This window comes from Epinephelus moara, chromosome 15, assembly GCF_006386435.1.
Source record: "Epinephelus moara isolate mb chromosome 15, YSFRI_EMoa_1.0, whole genome shotgun sequence".
Classification (NCBI taxonomy): Eukaryota; Metazoa; Chordata; class Actinopteri; order Perciformes; family Serranidae; genus Epinephelus; species Epinephelus moara.
In genome coordinates this window covers 2,167,694-2,186,633 of record NC_065520.1, presented here as the reverse complement: position 1 = coordinate 2,186,633, position 18,940 = coordinate 2,167,694, and the positions used below count along the sequence as shown (strand labels likewise).

Genomic DNA, 18,940 nt, shown 5'->3' with positions numbered 1-18,940 from the left:
GTTTAATAGATGCAGTGGTTTGAGCCAGCGGAGGTGGGGTTGCGCTGAAACAAATGTATTGTATACAGTGATGGTTTCTTAAAAAATGAGAGCACTGGTGCCCTCTAGTATTCAAAACAGTGACACACAAAGCGCTTGCAGAAACTGGAAGCAGATTAAGAGGCTGTAAAAGCAATTTCATAGTCTCTTTTATATTATAGTTCTTTAACTTTACACAGCCTAAGATTTCTTTATCTTTATCTCCCAATTTCATATTTTACTAGTTTTTATTCCTCCTAGCAAAGCACTTTGTCAACTAACAAAGATACTTGTAATATATATAAAGTCCATTGTTATTGTGACCAATTTTAGTGTTCTACCCATACAGACATGTCATATATGACGTATATGCCCCTTTATCAAGAGTGATGTTGCCATCTATGTTATCTATGAGGTGAGATATTATTATCACATGCATAAAAAGTTGCTTAGATAGTTTGTTAAATCAAAGTTTGTAATATAGATGAAATACCAATAGTAACATTTTTATATGTACATGTATTAAAAATATATTTAAGCTGAATTTTTACACAGTATTATATGTTGTTAACAATATACATTTAATTGATATATGCAAGTTTGTGGAAATGACATTTATACAAAAATTCTATGTGCTTATATGCGTTCTCTTAGTAATTTCAATCACACGTCATTGTTTTATATTGACATATATAATATCAACATATATTAACAGGCTTTGAGATGGATGACATATTTCTACAATATAAGCACATATTTTATATGTAGATATATACAGTATTAAAAATATCTATATGACTAAATTTTACATGGTATTATGTTTGCTACCACATATATTAAGGATAAATATATTTACAAATATTCTGTATGCTTATATGTGTTTTCCTATTCATTTCTAACATACATGTCTTTTTTTTATATTATATAAGTATATATAATATCAACATGTATTGATGGGCTTTGGGATGATATATATGTACATAACATGTATATCTACAATATAAGCATATTTTGTATGTACACACACAAGACAATGTCTATATCATACATTTTTATACAGTATTCTGGCCTCATATGGTGACAATATATATTTAATGTATATGCGCACTTATGAAAACAACATATATACAAAAATTCTTATTAATTTTTAACAGGTATGTTTATCTTTTATCTTTACCTGTATAATATCAATTTATATTCTACATCAATTTATATGTAAGAGCATAGGCTTTGCTGTTTTTATATGCTATTGTGCTTGCTACCACATATATTTAGGATAAATATATTTAATCTATATTTGTAAGAGTGTGTAAATGACATATACAAAAATTCTGTGTGGTTATATATGTACATACATGTCTCTCTTTATAATTACATAATACGTATAATATGAACATAGATTGATGGGCGCTGGGATATATAGATATGTAGCCTACATAACATATATCTACAATATAAGGATATATATTTTACATACACACATTAAAAATGTATAAATGATTAATTTTTATACAGTAAAATATGTTCTGACCACATATGGTAACAATATATGTTTGTTTATATGCATATTTATGAAAATGTATATGTAAAAATTCTCTATGTCTATCTTTCATATGTACATGTTAAACATCAATATATATTATGCGTCAGTTAATATGTAAGAACAAGGCTTTGCCGCTGGGGACTGGGGTTCAAATCCTGTTTGCAATATGTCTTCAGTAAGAGTAAGTGCAGGGTGCATGCACACCATGTTTCTTATGAATGAAATGTATTTATGTGCAAATAAATATATGTTGTATTTATGAATAATTTTATCCGTGACATATATGGGAATAAATGTATTTTACATACATAAACATACATATTTATATGGGTTAAACACATATGTCACCATATAAAATTGTTCCAATCACTCGTATACATGCATGTTTTTACCGTGTGGACGTGTAGTATATGTACATATACTGTATTTCATTTCTGTATGGGTCCTGTCATTATGAAATGATGTTTTCACTCAGTTCCACTGGAAAGAGAGGACAAAAGATTGGCTTCCACTTGTATTTTATACGATTCTTCTCAGTGGTGTAAAAGGAAAGTCGCTCTTTGATAGCATCCTCCTGGCCAATCTTTCGCCCCAGCACTGACGACGCCGAGACAAATTGTTTCACCCACAGTTCTTGATAGAGAGTTTCCATCAAGTGGCCTGGGTCCACAGCGAGGACTGTTTCTATCAGGAGCAGCAGAGCCGAGGGCTTTTCTCGGAGTGTCAGCGCGGTGGAGAGACTCTTGTGTGAGTGATGAGTCTACCTGAGGACAAAGGGCTAATGTTCTCAGGCCCTGGGATTGGTCTTAATGTGGTAAGGCGCTCTGAAGCCAGAATCAAACCCTGAAGCACCTTCTTGCTCATATATCGTCTTTATCAGTGGCCCTCCATGCAGTCACGGAGGGTGAGGACCACTTTGTCTGGCTTTTGATGGCACCTAAATCACTGATATCATCTGGTAGAGTCAGCAGGGCCAGATGAGGTCGTTACTATTTTTAATTCAATGGAAAACTACTTTCTTTTTCTACTGTAAAAAGAAATTATAATTACAGATCTGCTTGCAATGTCGTTCTGACTTTGTAAACTTAAAAATATATATTTTGTTTGTATTTTATGTGTACACAATGATAATAAAAATATAATGCTATATCAAAATAAGTTTATAAGACTTGTTACAATCCCTAAGAGTAATCATTGGTGGCCTGGTGTCTTAAGTGGGAGAGGGGTAATCACCTCATTGGGGTCATCAGGTGAGCACCCTCTTTCATTGGTGTTTCATTGATAAGCCCACGACATCTCCAAAGGGCTCAATGGCGACACCAGGCGTCCCAGGTGTGCCCCCCTCTGTTTTTACCCCTCATATTGGACATCATGCAGACCAGTTGGGGTCCTTCCTCTTCATCCAAAGCCAATTTCTGCTTCGCTCAGCAGCCTCTGATGGTGACTTGATGGTTTGTCGGAAGGCCTGTCCTCAAACCCCCATACCCTTCAGAAGCCTGGTCGATGATGTGGCTACAAATCCTCTACACCCAACCTCTACAGGGAGCACCTTGGTATGCCAGCCATGTTGCTTTATAGAATGTGTAAAATGTGGTTAGTCTGTGGTGGTGTAAGTGGAGATAGTGATAAAACACAAACAATACAGTTCCAACAGAAACGTATGAGGAACTTTAAATCAGTTTTTGCTCAATCTCTTTGGAACAGGTCCAGCCACAAGGTCCAGATTTGTCCTGAGTTATTAGTGCCAGGTCCACACAGTTTAATATATTCAGTGTCATACTTGTGTTTGGCCATATTTTTGAGCGAGTTTGCTGTCTCTGTTAAGTAGCTGTCCAATATTCCCTCACCCTACAGCAGTGGTTCTCAAATGATGTGCTGTGATGCCAATCCAGGTGTGCCATGAGATTTTGTGATAACCACACATTATTATTGCAATATTCAACTGGGCCTATAGAAAAGGTTATGAATGAATTTGACTGTATCAGTATGTCGTGCACACCCATTTCTAATAGGGGAGGTATCTCCGTAAGCCATTTTTGGCTTCTAACCTCTCCTGCACAATGTGTTAACTTTTAACGTCTTTTTTCCTGTATTTTCTATACATGAATCTGCAAATAAACTATAGAGAATACGGTGTTTTCTGGGGTCATAGATTTGCTACTGTTCAAGCAATTCAGGGCTGGGTACCAAGCGTTACCTCTCTCAGTGACAGCATACCAGCTCCGAACTGTAGTTGGGAACACGCTGGCTTATTAATATCAATCTAGTTTGGCTCGTTATTAGCTGGTAACTAGCTGGACTACTCTGCAGAGGGAAGGATGGTGAGGTGTTCGGTAGTCATCCATCAACAGTGGCTTTATTGCAGTCTTCACCACAAACAATAAACGTGGCCTTGTCATGAGGTCTAACAGTAGCCCCAAGCTTATCTAGACACTTAATTCTACTGCTATCATCACTATTTGCTGCATGCATCTTCACCATGACACCCTAAGAGAGCTGCTTTCTTCCATACACACAATGAAGAACACAGGTTACCCACAAGGGCAAATGGGTGAGCCAGTAACACAAGAGCTGTGCAACAGAAATGTGAAATGATTGTGGAACTGTCTAATCAAAATGGTCGAGGGCAGAATAAATAAGAAGGTGTTAATGTGGAGTAAATCACACACTTCTCCATGGGCAAAAGAGCTTTGCTCATTCTTTGAGGAGGCGGATATGGCGTATATTTAGTTCATCTAAACCTTGAGCAAAAGCTAGAATGGCTGTTTAATTTTGATGTGATTAAGTTTGCCAATTTTGTCACAAAAGCCTTGAAAAAATGGCAGGAAATTTTGTTTACTAAATACTTATTTTGATGTTTTTTCAGTGCTATGTGGTCTTTTATCACTCACCTTCAAGCTACATCTCTATCCACTAAAAAAAAAAAAAAAACATTTAAAAACACATTTTTCTAGGATGGCATTTCTATAAAGTCCCAATGTTAAGTGTCCATATATGGATGTGGTTTTTTTTGTGCATATATGTGCTAAAGCTTGTGCACAGACTGTGTGTGTATGGGTATATTTATGTATGTCCCTATTTGTGTGCATGTACATACTTAAACACATTTATGTATATTTATTGTTTTTGATGCCTTGTTTTACCACTTTACTATTTACAGATACCTTATTGTTTATTGTCTTGTGAAGCACTTTGTAACATCTGTTTTGAAAAATTACAATCTGAATATTATTATTGTTGTTATTATTATTACTATTAATGTATTATTTATTTATCTGTTTATTTGTTTATTATTACACCATGATGATTTGATTTTATTGGATGTTTTTGTCACTTTGCTCCATTTTGGATTTTCTTTCTGAAAATATGTATTCTGGATTCTGATCCTGGTTGATATGGCTTGTTGTGACCTTATGGTGTCCTGCAAGCCCATGTGGGCTGGGCCAAACTGTTTGCATGACACAATAATTAAAATAAATAATAATAATAATAATAATAATAATACAATGAAATTAGATAAAATAGATAATTCATTAATTCGTACATAATATGTATTTTAATGCATTTTTATACTAACATTACATTTACAATTTATTTTTAACATTACATGTATAAAAATCATTTTAAATTAATTTTTGGTTGCAGTAACAGTCGCCGTCCACTGGGAGGCAGTATTGCCCCTCTGAAGCTGCTGACTCTGCACTAGAAGAAATTCCACCAAACCCGGAAGCGTTCCAGTATCGGCCGTGACTGCTGTTCATTCAGGCTGCTGCGGTCTAAACCCCTTACCGATAAGACATCCGTTCATACCGGGCGCCTAATATATTAACTTGTAGATAGATTAAAGGAGAGCAAGCATGGCTGGTCGGCTACCGGCTTGTGTTGTTGACTGTGGCACGGGGTAAGTGACAAAAACAGGATGCTAGTTAGCGTTAGCCACATAAGCGGCTGTCAAACTTCCAGCTAACGCCCCGTTAATGTTTAGCCTGAATGTGCTAATGATACTCAACCACGCCTGTTTACTCGTTTATTCTTATGTTGTCTTTAAAGCTAAGGTTAATGCTGCAAATTAGCAGCCAAAGCACCCGGCTTCTTTATTTGAAATGCTTTTATTAATATTACTGCTTTATCATTGCAATTAGCAGCTGCTAGCTACCGAAGCTAATGTTACTTCCTGGACAATCTTCATAGCAGAACGCCCATTATCTCAGATTATTTTGGGTGTTACTAAATACATCTACCTGTTTATAGTTTCCAACACACACTTTAAACAAAATGAAACAACAATAACTCAATGTTTATCTTTGTTTTGTTCATTTTAGGTACACAAAGCTTGGTTATGCAGGAAATACAGAACCACAGTTCATCATACCTTCATGTAAGTAAATCAAAAAATGCCCCATACACAAAACATATGTTTTATATGTCGAGTATATAAATGTATGAAATAAATAATGTAATATCTATATAGATGTGTAATGCAATTATTCGGAGGTTATGAAACTGTTAAACATTGAAATTAGGTGTTAAGGTTAGCTTTTGATGTTTTAAACCATCTTTTTATTTCTAAGTTTACAAAACAAAATCCAAAATTTAAGGAGGAAAATTCTTTTATGATTTGCCACAAGATGACAGTTTGAAGTCAACTTCCTTTTAACACAGTGTAGTGGGATAGACACCAGCTTAGCAAGTCGCCATGAGATTTTCCTTACTGAACAGTAAGGTTGGTGACTTATTATAAACGTATTGACTCATTGAAAACAACTACAGTGAAGCAAAAAGTAATCAAAATCCAAAGATTTCTATATGTACAGTTACATGCAGGTTTAATAGCATTAGCAAAAGAAAAGGAAGGCAAGGTTTAACGGTTTCCCCAAAGAGGAAGAAGCTTTGTTTTGTAATGGAAATTGTGTGACACTGAGCACTGAACATATTTCACCTTTTGCAACTTTGTGAAGTGGAGTTTTCTCACTCAACTACATGAAAAGCCTGAAAAGTCAAGACTGCAGCCTGAGGCTGATACGGCCTTCTGCCTGACAACCTGCATCTGCCCGCTATAATATGCAACACATTTTTATTCTGTATACATATCAGGAGGTCCCTGCTCCGTCTCTCTTTCAGTGAAGGGATGCTTGGTAGGGGTGGGTGATATAACCCTAAAATAATATCACAATTTTTTCAGATACCGGAAGTGACACTAATCATAACAACATGTGCAGCCTAAACAAATAACAATAAACAACACAGGCTAAATACACATTCTGACTCATACACCAAGAAAAATCTAGAAGAAGGTCATCCTTATTCTTTAGGTTAATGGTATGTAATGCATGATGCCATATTTACCTCCAGGTATCGCAATCAAAGAATCAGCCAAGGTCGGAGACCAAGCTCAGCGCAGGATGATGAAGGGTGTAGATGACCTGGACTTCTTCATTGGGGATGAAGCCATTGACAAACCATCATATGCAACAAAGGTAGACAGGAGAACTGATCCAGATGGATCTTTGTGTTGTAAAGCACTATGATTTAGGCTTCAAGAAGAGACTGACATTTTCTCCCCCTCATACCAGTGGCCCATCCGTCACGGGATAGTGGAGGACTGGGACCTGATGGAGAGATTTATGGAGCAGATCATCTTCAAGTATCTGCGGGCAGAACCTGAAGATCATTACTTTCTTTTGGTAAGACCAGAGCTGTATGCTTTATCAAGAGTTACAGATCAGATGCATGTGTGATCCTCCATGTGTTTTTTGTGACTGTCTGTAAAAAAAAAAAAAAAAACAGGAAAAGGAGGTTTTTTTTTTGTAGCATAATGGAAGTTTCTTTTAGCTGCATTTCTTGACCTTTTTTTGGAAAAACAAACTTGAGAATAGTGGCTAAAAATCATTCTATATTCTCCAGACAGAGCCTCCCCTCAACACACCAGAAAACAGAGAGTATACGGCGGAGATCATGTTTGAGTCGTTCAACGTCCCAGGTCTCTACATTGCTGTTCAGGTACGTTTCCAAAACATTCCAGCACCCAAAATTAACACTTGAATTAAACAGAAATGGATTTTTTTATGTCTAAGCTTCAAGTCTCACATTAACAAGGTGAGAAAATCATCATTTTTCCACCTCATAAACATACCTAAACTACTGCCATTTCTAAATGAAAAAGATGACGAGAAATTGATTCATGCCTTTTTTTTCAAGCTGACTCGACTACTGTAACGCACTTTTTACTGGCCCACCACAAAACAACACTGAGAGACTTCAGTTGATTAAAAACTCTGCAGCTCGGCTATTAACCAGAACCGAGAGGAGAAAGCACATCAGGCCAGTCTTAGCTGCTCTGCACTGACTTCCTGTTACATTTAGAATTGTATATAAAGCCCTACATGGTCTGGGACCGAGCTACGTCGTCAACTCCCTTGTTAACTATTTGCCTCCAAGAACACTGCGATCACCTGCTGCTGGTTTACTGGAGGTTGCTGGCAACAGCCTGAAGAAGATCAGGGATGCAGCGTTTGTCAACACGCCCCAAACCTATGGAACATATCTTGTCTGAAACTTTTTCTTTTTACCCTTCACGCTGCTGCAACTCGATTTATAGTTTTACAACTCTTTGATTTTATGAGTCAGTTCTGTTTCATATCCATTATGTCTATTTTCACGTGAAGCACTTTGTGCTGCATTTCTTGTATGAAAGGTGCTATAGAAATGAAGTTTTTTTTTTTATTATTATTATTTTAAAGTCTATCAGCCATACAGGCAAATAGAGAAACCTTTTTGGGCAGGTTTGAAACCAGACTTGTGGGCTGATAAAAGATAAAATTAGACTTGTTCACTCAAAGCGTAATGTGATTCAGAGGTTCAGTGGGGAAATGCCAATTTTCACTTCTTCTTTTTAAGTATCACAGTTGCAGTTTTTAAATTTTCCACTTGGTTTAGATCCTGCACAATGTCGTCATTCAGTATTTATAAAATCTAGAGCATGAATAATGTGTAATTGTTGCCATGCTGATAACTGAGGCCTTAAATTATACTTATTAAATTTTAAGTGTCCTTACAAGCTCGCTCTTCAGGACAGTGTTATTGTTAAGTATTTGTTTGTATTAAAATTTGATTTTGTGCATCAGGCTGTCCTGGCGCTGGCTGCCTCCTGGACATCCCGACAGGTGGGAGAGCGGACGCTGACAGGAACTGTGATCGACAGCGGAGACGGTGTCACACACGTCATCCCAGTGGTGAGTGGCGCTTATTTGGGATTTTGCTCCTTCCTTGTTCTCAACCTGGAGCTCATGATCGTGTGTGTTCCAGGCTGAAGGCTACGTCATCGGTAGCTGCATTAAGCACATCCCCATCGCTGGTCGAGACATCACATACTTCACCCAACAGCTGCTTAGGGAACGAGAGGTGGGGATTCCTCCGGAGCAGTCGCTGGAGACAGCTAAAGCTGTCAAGGTTAGTGCTCTTCTCTGCGCTTTGAACGTCTTTCGAAAGTTCCTTAAATGCTAATATTTATCAACCCTGCAGGTATGTGATGTTTTACAGGAGAGTCATAAAACAGGAGGAACTTGTTACTTTGCCAGGTGTTGCTCATTGTTTGTTTTAAACTCTTAAAGTGATACTCCTCCCAAAATTTTCTTAGGATCAGATACAGTGGAAAAAGGTGTCACCCTCATTTGGTGCAGCTTTATGTAAAGGATCAAATATCAAACAGAGGTTGTGCTGTGGTCAGTTTAAGGACATTCTGTTCGAGCATTTTCAGTAATGCTCTGTTTCTCCACTGAAACCTGCAAAAAAAAAAAAAAAGCCTCATAACAGGAAGTGATACTCCCAACAGATGATAGTGGTTGTGTTAGTGTAGTGTTGTCCCTGCTGTGCATTTCTGAGTTTGGCCACTAGAGGTCAGTGCAGCTACAGAAGCATAAACAGAAGCATAAACAGACACCACAGGTGACAAGGGTAAAACTTTAAACTGATAGACATTGCCGTGAAACTTCCCCAGTTCATTAATTACATTAAGACAGTTATTAGTTGTATAATAATAACTGACTTGACATTTGATGTTTAAATATTTAAATGAGGTATCATCTCATTAAATATGCACTAAATTGCATACATTTCCAGAACAAAACACTGAACATTGGACAAAGCCACGTCTTCAAGAAACGCAAGCAAGTCCAGTTGCCTACGATATAGCATTTAGGATTGACCATGACCTGGATGACTGAGAATCCTCACTGACACAATGTGCTAGAATGTGTTAAGAAGCTGGAATCTAAGAATTTTGACTTTTGTTTTATTAAAAAAAACAAACTCAAACCAATTAATTGATTTTCAGATTACCTAGTGAATTTAATAGTTGACAACTAACTGATCAGTCGTGTTAACTGTTATAGGAGCAAAATAGACCAGTGCATGAAGAAACTGTTCTCACCTGCAGTGTCTCCCCTCAAATAGACAGATGTTCTTCTCAAGGTGAAAGAGTCACAACATATTAATCCAAAAGTGTTATATTAAATCTGGTTTGGTTGTTTGTTTTTTTGGCCTTGCTCCATTCCTACAACAGTGTGAGCACTTTCCTCCAAAAGTTGTACTGTTTTGTGTTTTTAGGAGCGGTTTAGCTACGTCTGCCCCGACCTTGTTAAGGAGTTCAGTAAGTACGACACAGACGGCTCCAAGTGGATCAAACAGTACACGGGCATCAACTCTGTCACCAAGAAGGAGTTCACCATTGATGTTGGCTACGAACGCTTCCTAGGGCCTGAGATCTTCTTCCACCCTGAGGTATAATCCATAGTTTTTAAAGACACATTGCTTCTGCTGCTGATGAGAGATGATGTCGCCTAAAATGTCAGCTTGTCAGAGTGAAAAATGGGATTTTTACCATGCAGAATTTCCAGCTTTGCAAATCTATTTTCTAGATTATCTCTTAAGTTGAGCCCTTTTAATGTTTGTTGCTTTCCATATTTCCAGTTTGCCAACCCAGACTTTACCCAGCCGATCTCAGAGGTGGTGGACGAGGTCATCCAAAACTGCCCCATTGATGTCAGACGTCCTCTGTACAAGGTACTGAGCACCTGTCTCTACAGCTGCTACAGTGAGTGTAACTGTCAGTCCGTGTGCCTGTTTTTTTATCGGCGTCTTCCTCCTCTTTGTGTGGCAGAACATTGTGCTCTCCGGAGGCTCCACCATGTTCAGGGACTTTGGCAGACGCCTGCAGAGGGACCTCAAGAGAACTGTGGACGCACGACTGAAAATGAGTGAGGAGCTGAGTGGCGGCAAGTTGAAGGTGAGGAGACAGGAAAGAAAGATTTTTAAAAACTTGGCGAAACGCATTAAAAGTTTGCAAAAGTACTTGCAAAACTAGTTTGTAAATTCTGCACGTTTAGTCAAAAACAGAAGAGGCATTTCAACGATACAAAAGTTTTCCCTTTTCCTCAGAAAGGTTTACAGGGAGTGGTTTTGTGTTTTTAATATCGACTAAGTTATCCCCTGTTTTTTTCCAGCCTAAGCCCATCGATGTGCAAGTCATCACTCATCACATGCAGAGGTACGCTGTCTGGTTCGGCGGATCAATGCTGGCGTCTACTGTGAGTATCAAAACAATATTTTCAGCTTCTCTCACAATACATAATCATACCTCCTGCTGCTTTGTGTATATGTTTCTGATGTCAGACAAATAATTGAAAATAGAAACTTGTGAATGTTCCTTTGTTGAGAGTGTTCACTTGAACAAAACGGATCAGAAATGAACAGCAAAAAGCATTAGTTTCTCCACATGCACCAGACTTTGGTAAACTTTTGTCAGGTTTTGTTTTTAACTTTATATAAAGACAAGGTGTCACACTGCAAAAACTGCTCAGGAATGACCTGAGGAATGTGGCAAAGAGTTCAAGGCGTCAGACTGGCTTCTAAATTCCCCATATCCCAGTCTGATTGATGATCTTTTGGATGTGCTGTTGCCCCAGCTCGCATCCCACAGGACTGAAAGGACCTGCCGCCAATGCCCTGGTGCCAGACACCACAGGACACCCCTCAGAGGTCCTGTGTCTATGCCTTGACAGGTCAGACCTGATGGGCCTAACTTTTGGCCGCACTGAGTCAAGCCATGCTGCCTGTTCTCAAGCGGGTAGCGTTGATGTCTCACTTCTTCCCCCTTAAACAAGCCGTGTGTTTTGCGAGAACCTACTCACCTCTGTCTGCAGTAGACCGGAGAGAAAGGCGTCTTTACAAAACTCTGTGTTCAGCTCTCAGTACTTTTGTAGCATCTAACTTAATCTCTGTGGTTTGGAGTTTAGTTTCTCTTCTGCGTCCTATTTTTACTTTAGATATCTGCTTTGGTTTACTGTTTCATGTTCGCTATCAGCTGTATTAGAAGTTGTGTGAAGTTGCTGCTTGAAAACTCAACATTTTTTTAATTTGCTGCTTCACAATAAAAGTTTTTACATAACAAATAACAAGGGACTTTTATTGTGAAAAATTGATAGGAAATGAAATGTGTTATTACTGAATTACTGTAACTTTGTTAGCTTTTACTTAAATAAAAGCAAGTCTAGTAATACAGCAGGGAGGAAGACTACTTACTGCACCTCTGCAAACAGCTCACCTCCAACAGGTAAACTTCTTTTACCTGCCCTGCTGTGGAAAAACGCATGCAGCAAAAATGACAGAATTTTAACCGTGGATCAGCTTGTCATCACTAAAGACAAGCCATCATCAGTTAAAGACACACCTTCAAGCAGGTAGCCCTGTTGTACCAAATTAATAAAGGTAGCCTGATGAATGTATCCAAATATAAGAGCTTAAGTAATTATTTTTTTCTAAAAATGTCCTCAAGTAAGAGGAAAAAAGACGCTGCATTAAAAAAAGTACAGGTGCAATGTACTCAGAAAGTTCCATAAGTCCATGTAACAGAGTAAATGTAACTACCCTCCTCTTAAAATGACACTAACCACAACCATTTCTGTTTTGGCAGCCTGAGTTTTACCAAGTTTGCCACACCAAGAAAGACTACGAGGAGATCGGGCCGAGCATCTGCCGCCACAACCCTGTATTCGGGGTCATGTCTTAGGCGTCTGAGGAGCGCATTCCAGCGGAGGCCGAGGGAAACAGAGGAAGCGCCGCAGAAGACCTCACATGCTGTGGAAGTCCAACAAGCCTTTGCACGGATGCTCCAACGGGCCTGTTCATTCGGATCGAGCGACAGTGGACCAAACAAAACTGCCAAAACAGCGGCAATCTCCTCACAAATTAAGAGGAAAGAGGTGACTCAGCCCAAAGGATCCTCAAATAAAATGTTTACTGCAAGTAGGTTAATAATAGGTGATAAATCTTTAATTTCTGCGTGCCTCGTATATGTACTTATAATATCCTCACAGGGTTGTAATATGTAATTAATCAACATGAGTCCTGTATAAATGCACTTCTCTGTGTATATGGGTTGGGTTCTTGCTATATGTTATATACTCTAAAAAAAGAGGGTTTCAGGACATGCTTAGCTAGATAATTTTCCACCGTCATCATCGATTAAAACACCTTTTTGTCATCAAACGGGTGCAAACATAAAAAAACAAACAATCACCAGACTTTCTGACCATTCCTAGTTTTCTTTCCTGTGTCTCTTCTTTTGAAAATGTCCCTCAGTACCTGGAAGATATTTATTTGAATTTGGATTAAAACAATTCAGGCATTTAAAACACATCATTAATCTGTTCAAATAATTTTCTCCAGGTTTCACTGAAGTCTTCTTTTCTCCTGCAGCTTTTTTTTATTCATATTAATCATCTCTTGATCAACCTGTCTTGACAAAAAAAAAAGAAAAGGAAAAAAAAAAAGTCTTATTAATATATGAACATGCAGTTTGAATGACTGTTGTTGGACCGTCACTGTTGCCTAGATCTCAGTTATACTGGATAGCCTTGTACTGTACCAAATCTGGATTTCAATGCTGGCATTCCAATAAATGCCAAGGAGATATTTCTACATGTGTGATTTCTGTTTTTTTAAGAATTGCATGATTGACACCATTGCCTTTTCTTTGTGTCTATTTTCAACATAACGCCGCTATATTTGTGTGAGTGTAAACCCCCTGTAACTGTATCCCTTCACACTGACCAACCCATGATGCAAGAGTTTATTTTCATTGAACCACTTGATGCACACCAGTGGTCAGTATGGCGAGGGACGCTCTACCCAGAGGCTTGTTTTCTTTCTTGCAGCATTAGACACATGGATATAGAAGCCACTTAGTAAATAAGACTTCATTATTTTAACATGAAATGCTGTAGACAGCAAAGACAGGGTGAAACGTGGCCAAAGAAAGGGGAATGCTAATAGAGGACAGTCTGGATCGAAGGACCAACAGACTGAGACATGTCTCCTGCTGAGAGGCTTAAGGTGCTCCTCTTCTTGGCGTTGTTCTTTGGAGCTACAGGATTTCTGTTCACGCTGCTCTCCTGTGGGACGGAGTACTGGCTGCTGGCCGCTGAGTCCTGCAGCCAGCCAGAGGACAGCTACGGAGGAAGAGGTCTGAGAGAGGGGAAGAGCAGCACCAAGGTATTAAAATGAACAGTGACAGAAAGACAGGTCTATTTGTATAGATCCTTTAAGACGTGGAGGGTATTTAAATTAAGGCATCTGAACAATTAGGGATTCAACAGTCCAGTCGCCAGAAGACAATGTTGGCATTATATGTTTCTGCAAACCACAGATACGTTACGTTTCATATCGTTTCAAAAGTGCCATAATGTATGAGCCGACACCAAGGCAAAATGCCTGCCAAACGAACTCAGTCCTCTTTAAAGTGCACCAAAAAGTGGACCAACAGAAAAGCAACTCAGTTCTTTTTGTGTTCACATTGTCAGTTCATTTGAAAGAGGACACAGGTCTCTGGTCAGCTTCATCTCTGATGGGGCCTCAGTCCTCTTTCTGTTCACACTATAGCCTATATATAATTGATATTGACATAATTGGAAGAAAACCTTAGCGTTTCTGTTTGCTGTAGACTATTGCCATTTGATGTATTCTACATTCCACATCTGGAGACTGTATCCGCCATGGACCAAACTACTCCTCGGAAACTTGAGTCTGATGCGTCTGGGTTTCTGCTGCAACGTTCAGATGGTAGGGTCAGAATTCCGAACAGTAACCAACACCCCTGTGCAGTACACCTTTAACCGAAAAAAAGTTTTCAGCGAATCTGCTACATAATAGCATAACAAATACTTATTTTTTACCCGGACTTAAGGTAAAACACCAGAGTACTTCTTCACTGCATCTGCCTTGCTTTTTATATGTGCATATTTTGGCATTTCCTAAAAGTCCACGAGTTACATACAGTTACTGTGACTGTAAAAGACTTTCACCTTTTTCACAAGAGGTGTAAAGCTCTGGGGTCTCATTTATAAAACAGTGCGTAGGATCCATACTAAAAATGTACGTTGGGACAAAACCTGAAAACGGCATGTGCCAAACAATATTAGACAATTTCTACAATCAGGCTTCCACCTCACGATCTGCGTCGCCAATTTCCCTATCTCTAAAATGTTCGGAAGCATGGGTTAAAGTTTCTCCCATCAAATCTGTTTTTATAGATCACAACCTTTGCGTGGGAAGTGGTGTGCCTCTTTCAGGCCTCGCTTTTTGCGTACACAATGTTTATAAATGAGACAGTTTCATTCTCTTTCTACTGAACCACACTCGCCAACTGTATCACCACGCAGAATAAAATGTGCATTTAAATGTATGAAAGTCGAGTAAATTCTCGAATATCCAGCTGGCTGCAGTTCTCCGTCTTCACTTTACGCCATCAATCAAACACTGTGTATTTACAGAAAGCTGACAGCCACACATTCTCTGCAATCTGCTGTTGTAGTTGTGCAGCAGACTGTGGACGCTCCGACACCTGTTGAGTCTGGCTTTTATGTGCTGGGATATTTACATGCTTGTGTTTAGCATTATTTAGCAACTCCAGACTGTCTGCAGTCACATCATCATTATATTTATCACAAAAAAATATTACTGACACATTTGTTTTTCTGATTCTTCAGGCCGTAGACGGTGTGAGGATCTTCCATGAGGGTCTGTTTTGGCGGTGCTCTTTCACGGCTGTTTCAGATGAACACACTATATGGGACCTTTGGATCTGTAAGAACCCTCACTCTGCAGTTGTGTCAGACAAATTTGGCAGCAGCAGCATCTTAACTTCCTTTTTCCCTTCAGCAAATCAGCCACCATCAAAAGTCTGCCATACTGCTTTCCTCTTCCCGTTTCCTGTTTATGAGCCGATGCAATCAAGGGGGGAGCCACATGGTTTTCCCGCAAATCCATATGAACATCACTCTGCCATTGGTTAGCATTATTTTCTCCTATAAAAATATGTTTACATGACTGCATTGTAATCTTTTATTATTTGTGAGGCCTTATTTTTGTTGTCTCTCAGTTTTTAGGACCTTCTGGAGCATCTTCCTCGTCACAGGTTTGGCTGCTGTCATCATCGGTGGATTTGTTGTCATCTGTGCCGGCCCACTGACCAATCACAGGCTCTTTAAAGTGGGCGGGGCCCTTCTGTTTTGTGGCGGTAAGAATAAACCAGCCCAGTCGTTTCATATGTATCATAACGTTTCTGAAGCAACGTAGCATCTGAGCTGACTGACACTGGGAGGTGGAGGGGATGAGGGATGGCGTGTTACCTAGGCGATGCACCTGTCAAGCTGCAGACCACCTTTCAAGACCAACAAACAACAACAACAAAAGTGGTTGTATTTCAGCGAGTCATTGCTTTGTTTCTGGCGGCTTTTTAGGCTCCGAATGTGGCTGTTTTGTAGCAACATGTCACTGTTCCTCCTGCCATGGTAGTGCCATGAAAAGCAGTTGTGTTTTTACTGAGTCATCGCTGCGGTTTATCACCAAGACATTAGGCTCGTTCAAGATGTGCCAGACCTGACATTGACATCATACCGGACAGGATGTGAGTGTGTCTGTGACTTCCTGTACAGACTGAAGGCTGCTGGAAACTGTCGGGAAACTGTCCAATTTGACAGCAGCTTTTTGTCACCGCCTCCTGCTGCAGCTGCCCGATCTCGTCCACTTTCCAAGCGAGACGCAGTTCATCTCGAACGAGGTTATTGCTGTGTTTCCTACCAGGCTAGTGCAACCAACAGCGGTTGTTATTTACTGAGACATCACTGCGTTTCCTGCCAGGATAGTGCCATGAAAAGCAGTTGTTTTTTTACAGAGACAAGTGCTGCGTTTCCTTCTGCCCCCAAACCAGGTATTTTAATCCAAAACAGGCTCTTTTCCTAACCATAACCAAGTGTTTTTTTTGTGCCTGAATATAACCACAGTGCTGTTGAAATGTGAAGTGTCAACATTCTCGCTACATAATAAGGTGCAAGTGTAACATATCCATGGTTGGCAGAAATGTACAATGCCATCATTGTTTTCTGGGAACTCAGTTACAACGAAACAGCAAAAGAATACCTTGAGCAGCTTCTGGATACAGTGGAAGCAGAACTAGATATTTTAAAACAATGGTTCAGCACTAATAAGCTATCATTGAATGTAGATCAAACTAAATAGATAATATTTGGACATCAGAAAAATTATAACCAAGTACAAATTATGATCAGTAATACTGAAATAGAAAGAGTTATATGTGAACAGATATTTGGGATTACTTACTGGGTGGAGGTTTGGGGAAAAATGATCACATATCTGATTTACTTGCTTCAGACGAGAGCCATCAGAATCATAAACAGAGCTGATTATTGCCAACCTACAAATAAACTATTCATAAATTCACAGGCGCTCAAATTTAGTGAACTAGATCTTAAAATAGCATCACTGATGTACAAATCATACAATAGTATGTTACCAGACCAGAAACATGACAGATTTAAAAAAAAAAAAATTCAAACACATGATGATTAACAAATATGAAACTAAAGTACAAACACCAGAGTGTATGTGAAACGTGTTTGGGATATTTGGAGAGACAATAGGCCTGTATCTTACTATATAATGACGAAAACTCTGTGTGTGTGTGTGTGTGTGTGTGTCTGTTCCACGTTTTTCTCCTCACTGACTTTGTCAATCCATGTGAAATTTGGCACAGTGGTAGAGGGTCATGGGAGGATGCGAATGAAGCAATATTACATCAGCTGGCCAAAGGGGGGCGCTATAGTAACTTATTGAAATTGCAAACTTTGAATGGGCATATCTCATGCCCCGTATGTTGTAGAGACCTGAAACTTTGCACAGAGATGCCTCTCCTCATGAGGAACACATTTGCCTCAAGAACCTATAACTTCCCGTTACATAGATTTTCCGCTATTTTGATTTTTTTGAAAAACTCTTCAAATTGATCTCTTCCTAGGAAGTTTGAGCGATCTGCATGAAACTGGGTGAACATAATCTAGGGANGTGGCTCCCCCTGTGGACCAATGTTTTGTTGTTGTTTTTCTAATATTTGGTATGACATGGTATGGTATGCTGTACTCAATGGGTATGGTCTAGTAATGTATATATGCTTTGTTTCTCTCAGTTTCTTATTGCTCTATACATTTTAAAGGAAGCTGACAAAAATAATTAATGTTAAAAGGGTAAGTGTGATAAGTCAAGGCTTCAGCCTATCTACCAGTATATTTGAGTTTTATAAGTTGGAAAATGACCTAACTAAACGTTTAGAAAATAATCTCCTGGCCTCCACACAACAGACCAAAGACAGTTTCAAGGAATAAAAAAAGATTTCTGTTGAATAAGGCTCAACTTGAAGTTTTTATTTTCAAAGTCTGCAGTCTGGCAGAGTCCTCTCGTCAGGTGTCATTGCTCACAGCTGAGCCTAATAGTTTGCTCAAGCTCAGATGTGTCTGAAAGGAGACTCATCAATCTTCCCCTCTGTATCAAGTTTTCTGAACAGGAAATATAAATTACTTGTGTGGGAAGATGTGAGCGCTTTTGAGATGCAGCTGATGAAAAGAAATGAAAGTAGAAAATGACATGTTACATGTGGTAGATCTTTTTAGTGTGTTTATTTGAGAAGAAAGAGGTATGTTATTTAATATGTGCATGGCCAAGTCTGGTGAATAGCATATGGAACTTGTTATTTTTAAGTACACTTTTGGGATAAGTTTGAGCGTGTTTACATGCACACTAATGAACCGATCATTATCTGATTTCTGGAGTTACCTGATTATTCAAGTGGTCATGTAAACAGCATAATCCGATAGCCTTTATCAGATAAAAGCCATTATCTGATTATGAGAAATCAGATAAACACATCTAGCTTTTCGCCCAATAGTCAGATTATTCGGTGCATGTATACCCTTTAATCTGGTTTCATTCGGGTTTTGCTATTTTATACTCCCACTCCACTACATTTTAGAG

At 38.9% G+C, this 18,940-nt stretch overlaps 2 protein-coding genes across 2 annotated transcripts in view; both read left to right on the top strand.

The window, feature by feature from the left end:
- Positions 1 to 5,274: 5,274 nt before the first annotated feature.
- LOC126401906 (actin-related protein 3) lies at positions 5,275 to 13,539 on the top strand. The gene is made up of 12 exons (XM_050063462.1): positions 5,275 to 5,462; positions 5,884 to 5,939; positions 6,914 to 7,038; positions 7,135 to 7,245; positions 7,466 to 7,561; positions 8,686 to 8,793; positions 8,867 to 9,010; positions 10,166 to 10,339; positions 10,529 to 10,621; positions 10,719 to 10,844; positions 11,062 to 11,145; positions 12,531 to 13,539. Exons 1-12 carry the CDS (start codon positions 5,419 to 5,421, stop codon positions 12,624 to 12,626), a joined length of 1,257 nt encoding a protein of 418 aa, XP_049919419.1. The 5' UTR covers positions 5,275 to 5,418; the 3' UTR covers positions 12,627 to 13,539.
- A 192-nt stretch (positions 13,540 to 13,731) lies between these two features.
- LOC126401868 (transmembrane protein 182-like) overlaps positions 13,732 to 18,940 on the top strand; it is a 13,206-nt gene continuing 7,997 nt past the window's right edge. The window contains exons 1-4 of the mRNA XM_050063395.1: positions 13,732 to 14,110; positions 15,604 to 15,700; positions 15,776 to 15,904; positions 15,996 to 16,133. Of these exons, the coding sequence (XP_049919352.1) occupies positions 13,928 to 14,110; positions 15,604 to 15,700; positions 15,776 to 15,904; positions 15,996 to 16,133 (547 nt within the window). The 5' untranslated portion in view covers positions 13,732 to 13,927. The remainder of the gene's footprint in view (positions 14,111 to 15,603; positions 15,701 to 15,775; positions 15,905 to 15,995; positions 16,134 to 18,940) is intronic.

What these genes read in the sequence shown, in the direction of transcription:
- LOC126401906 (XM_050063462.1), top strand. Translation starts at nt 5,419, where the DNA reads ATGGCTGGTCGGCTACCGGCTTGTGTTGTTGACTGTGGCACGGG. An exon ending in TCACACACGTCATCCCAGTG is followed by an intron (nt 8,794 to 8,866) that starts GTGAGTGGCGCT and finishes TGTGTGTTCCAG; the next exon opens with GCTGAAGGCTACGTCATCGG. An exon ending in AGACAGCTAAAGCTGTCAAG is followed by an intron (nt 9,011 to 10,165) that starts GTTAGTGCTCTT and finishes TTGTGTTTTTAG; the next exon opens with GAGCGGTTTAGCTACGTCTG.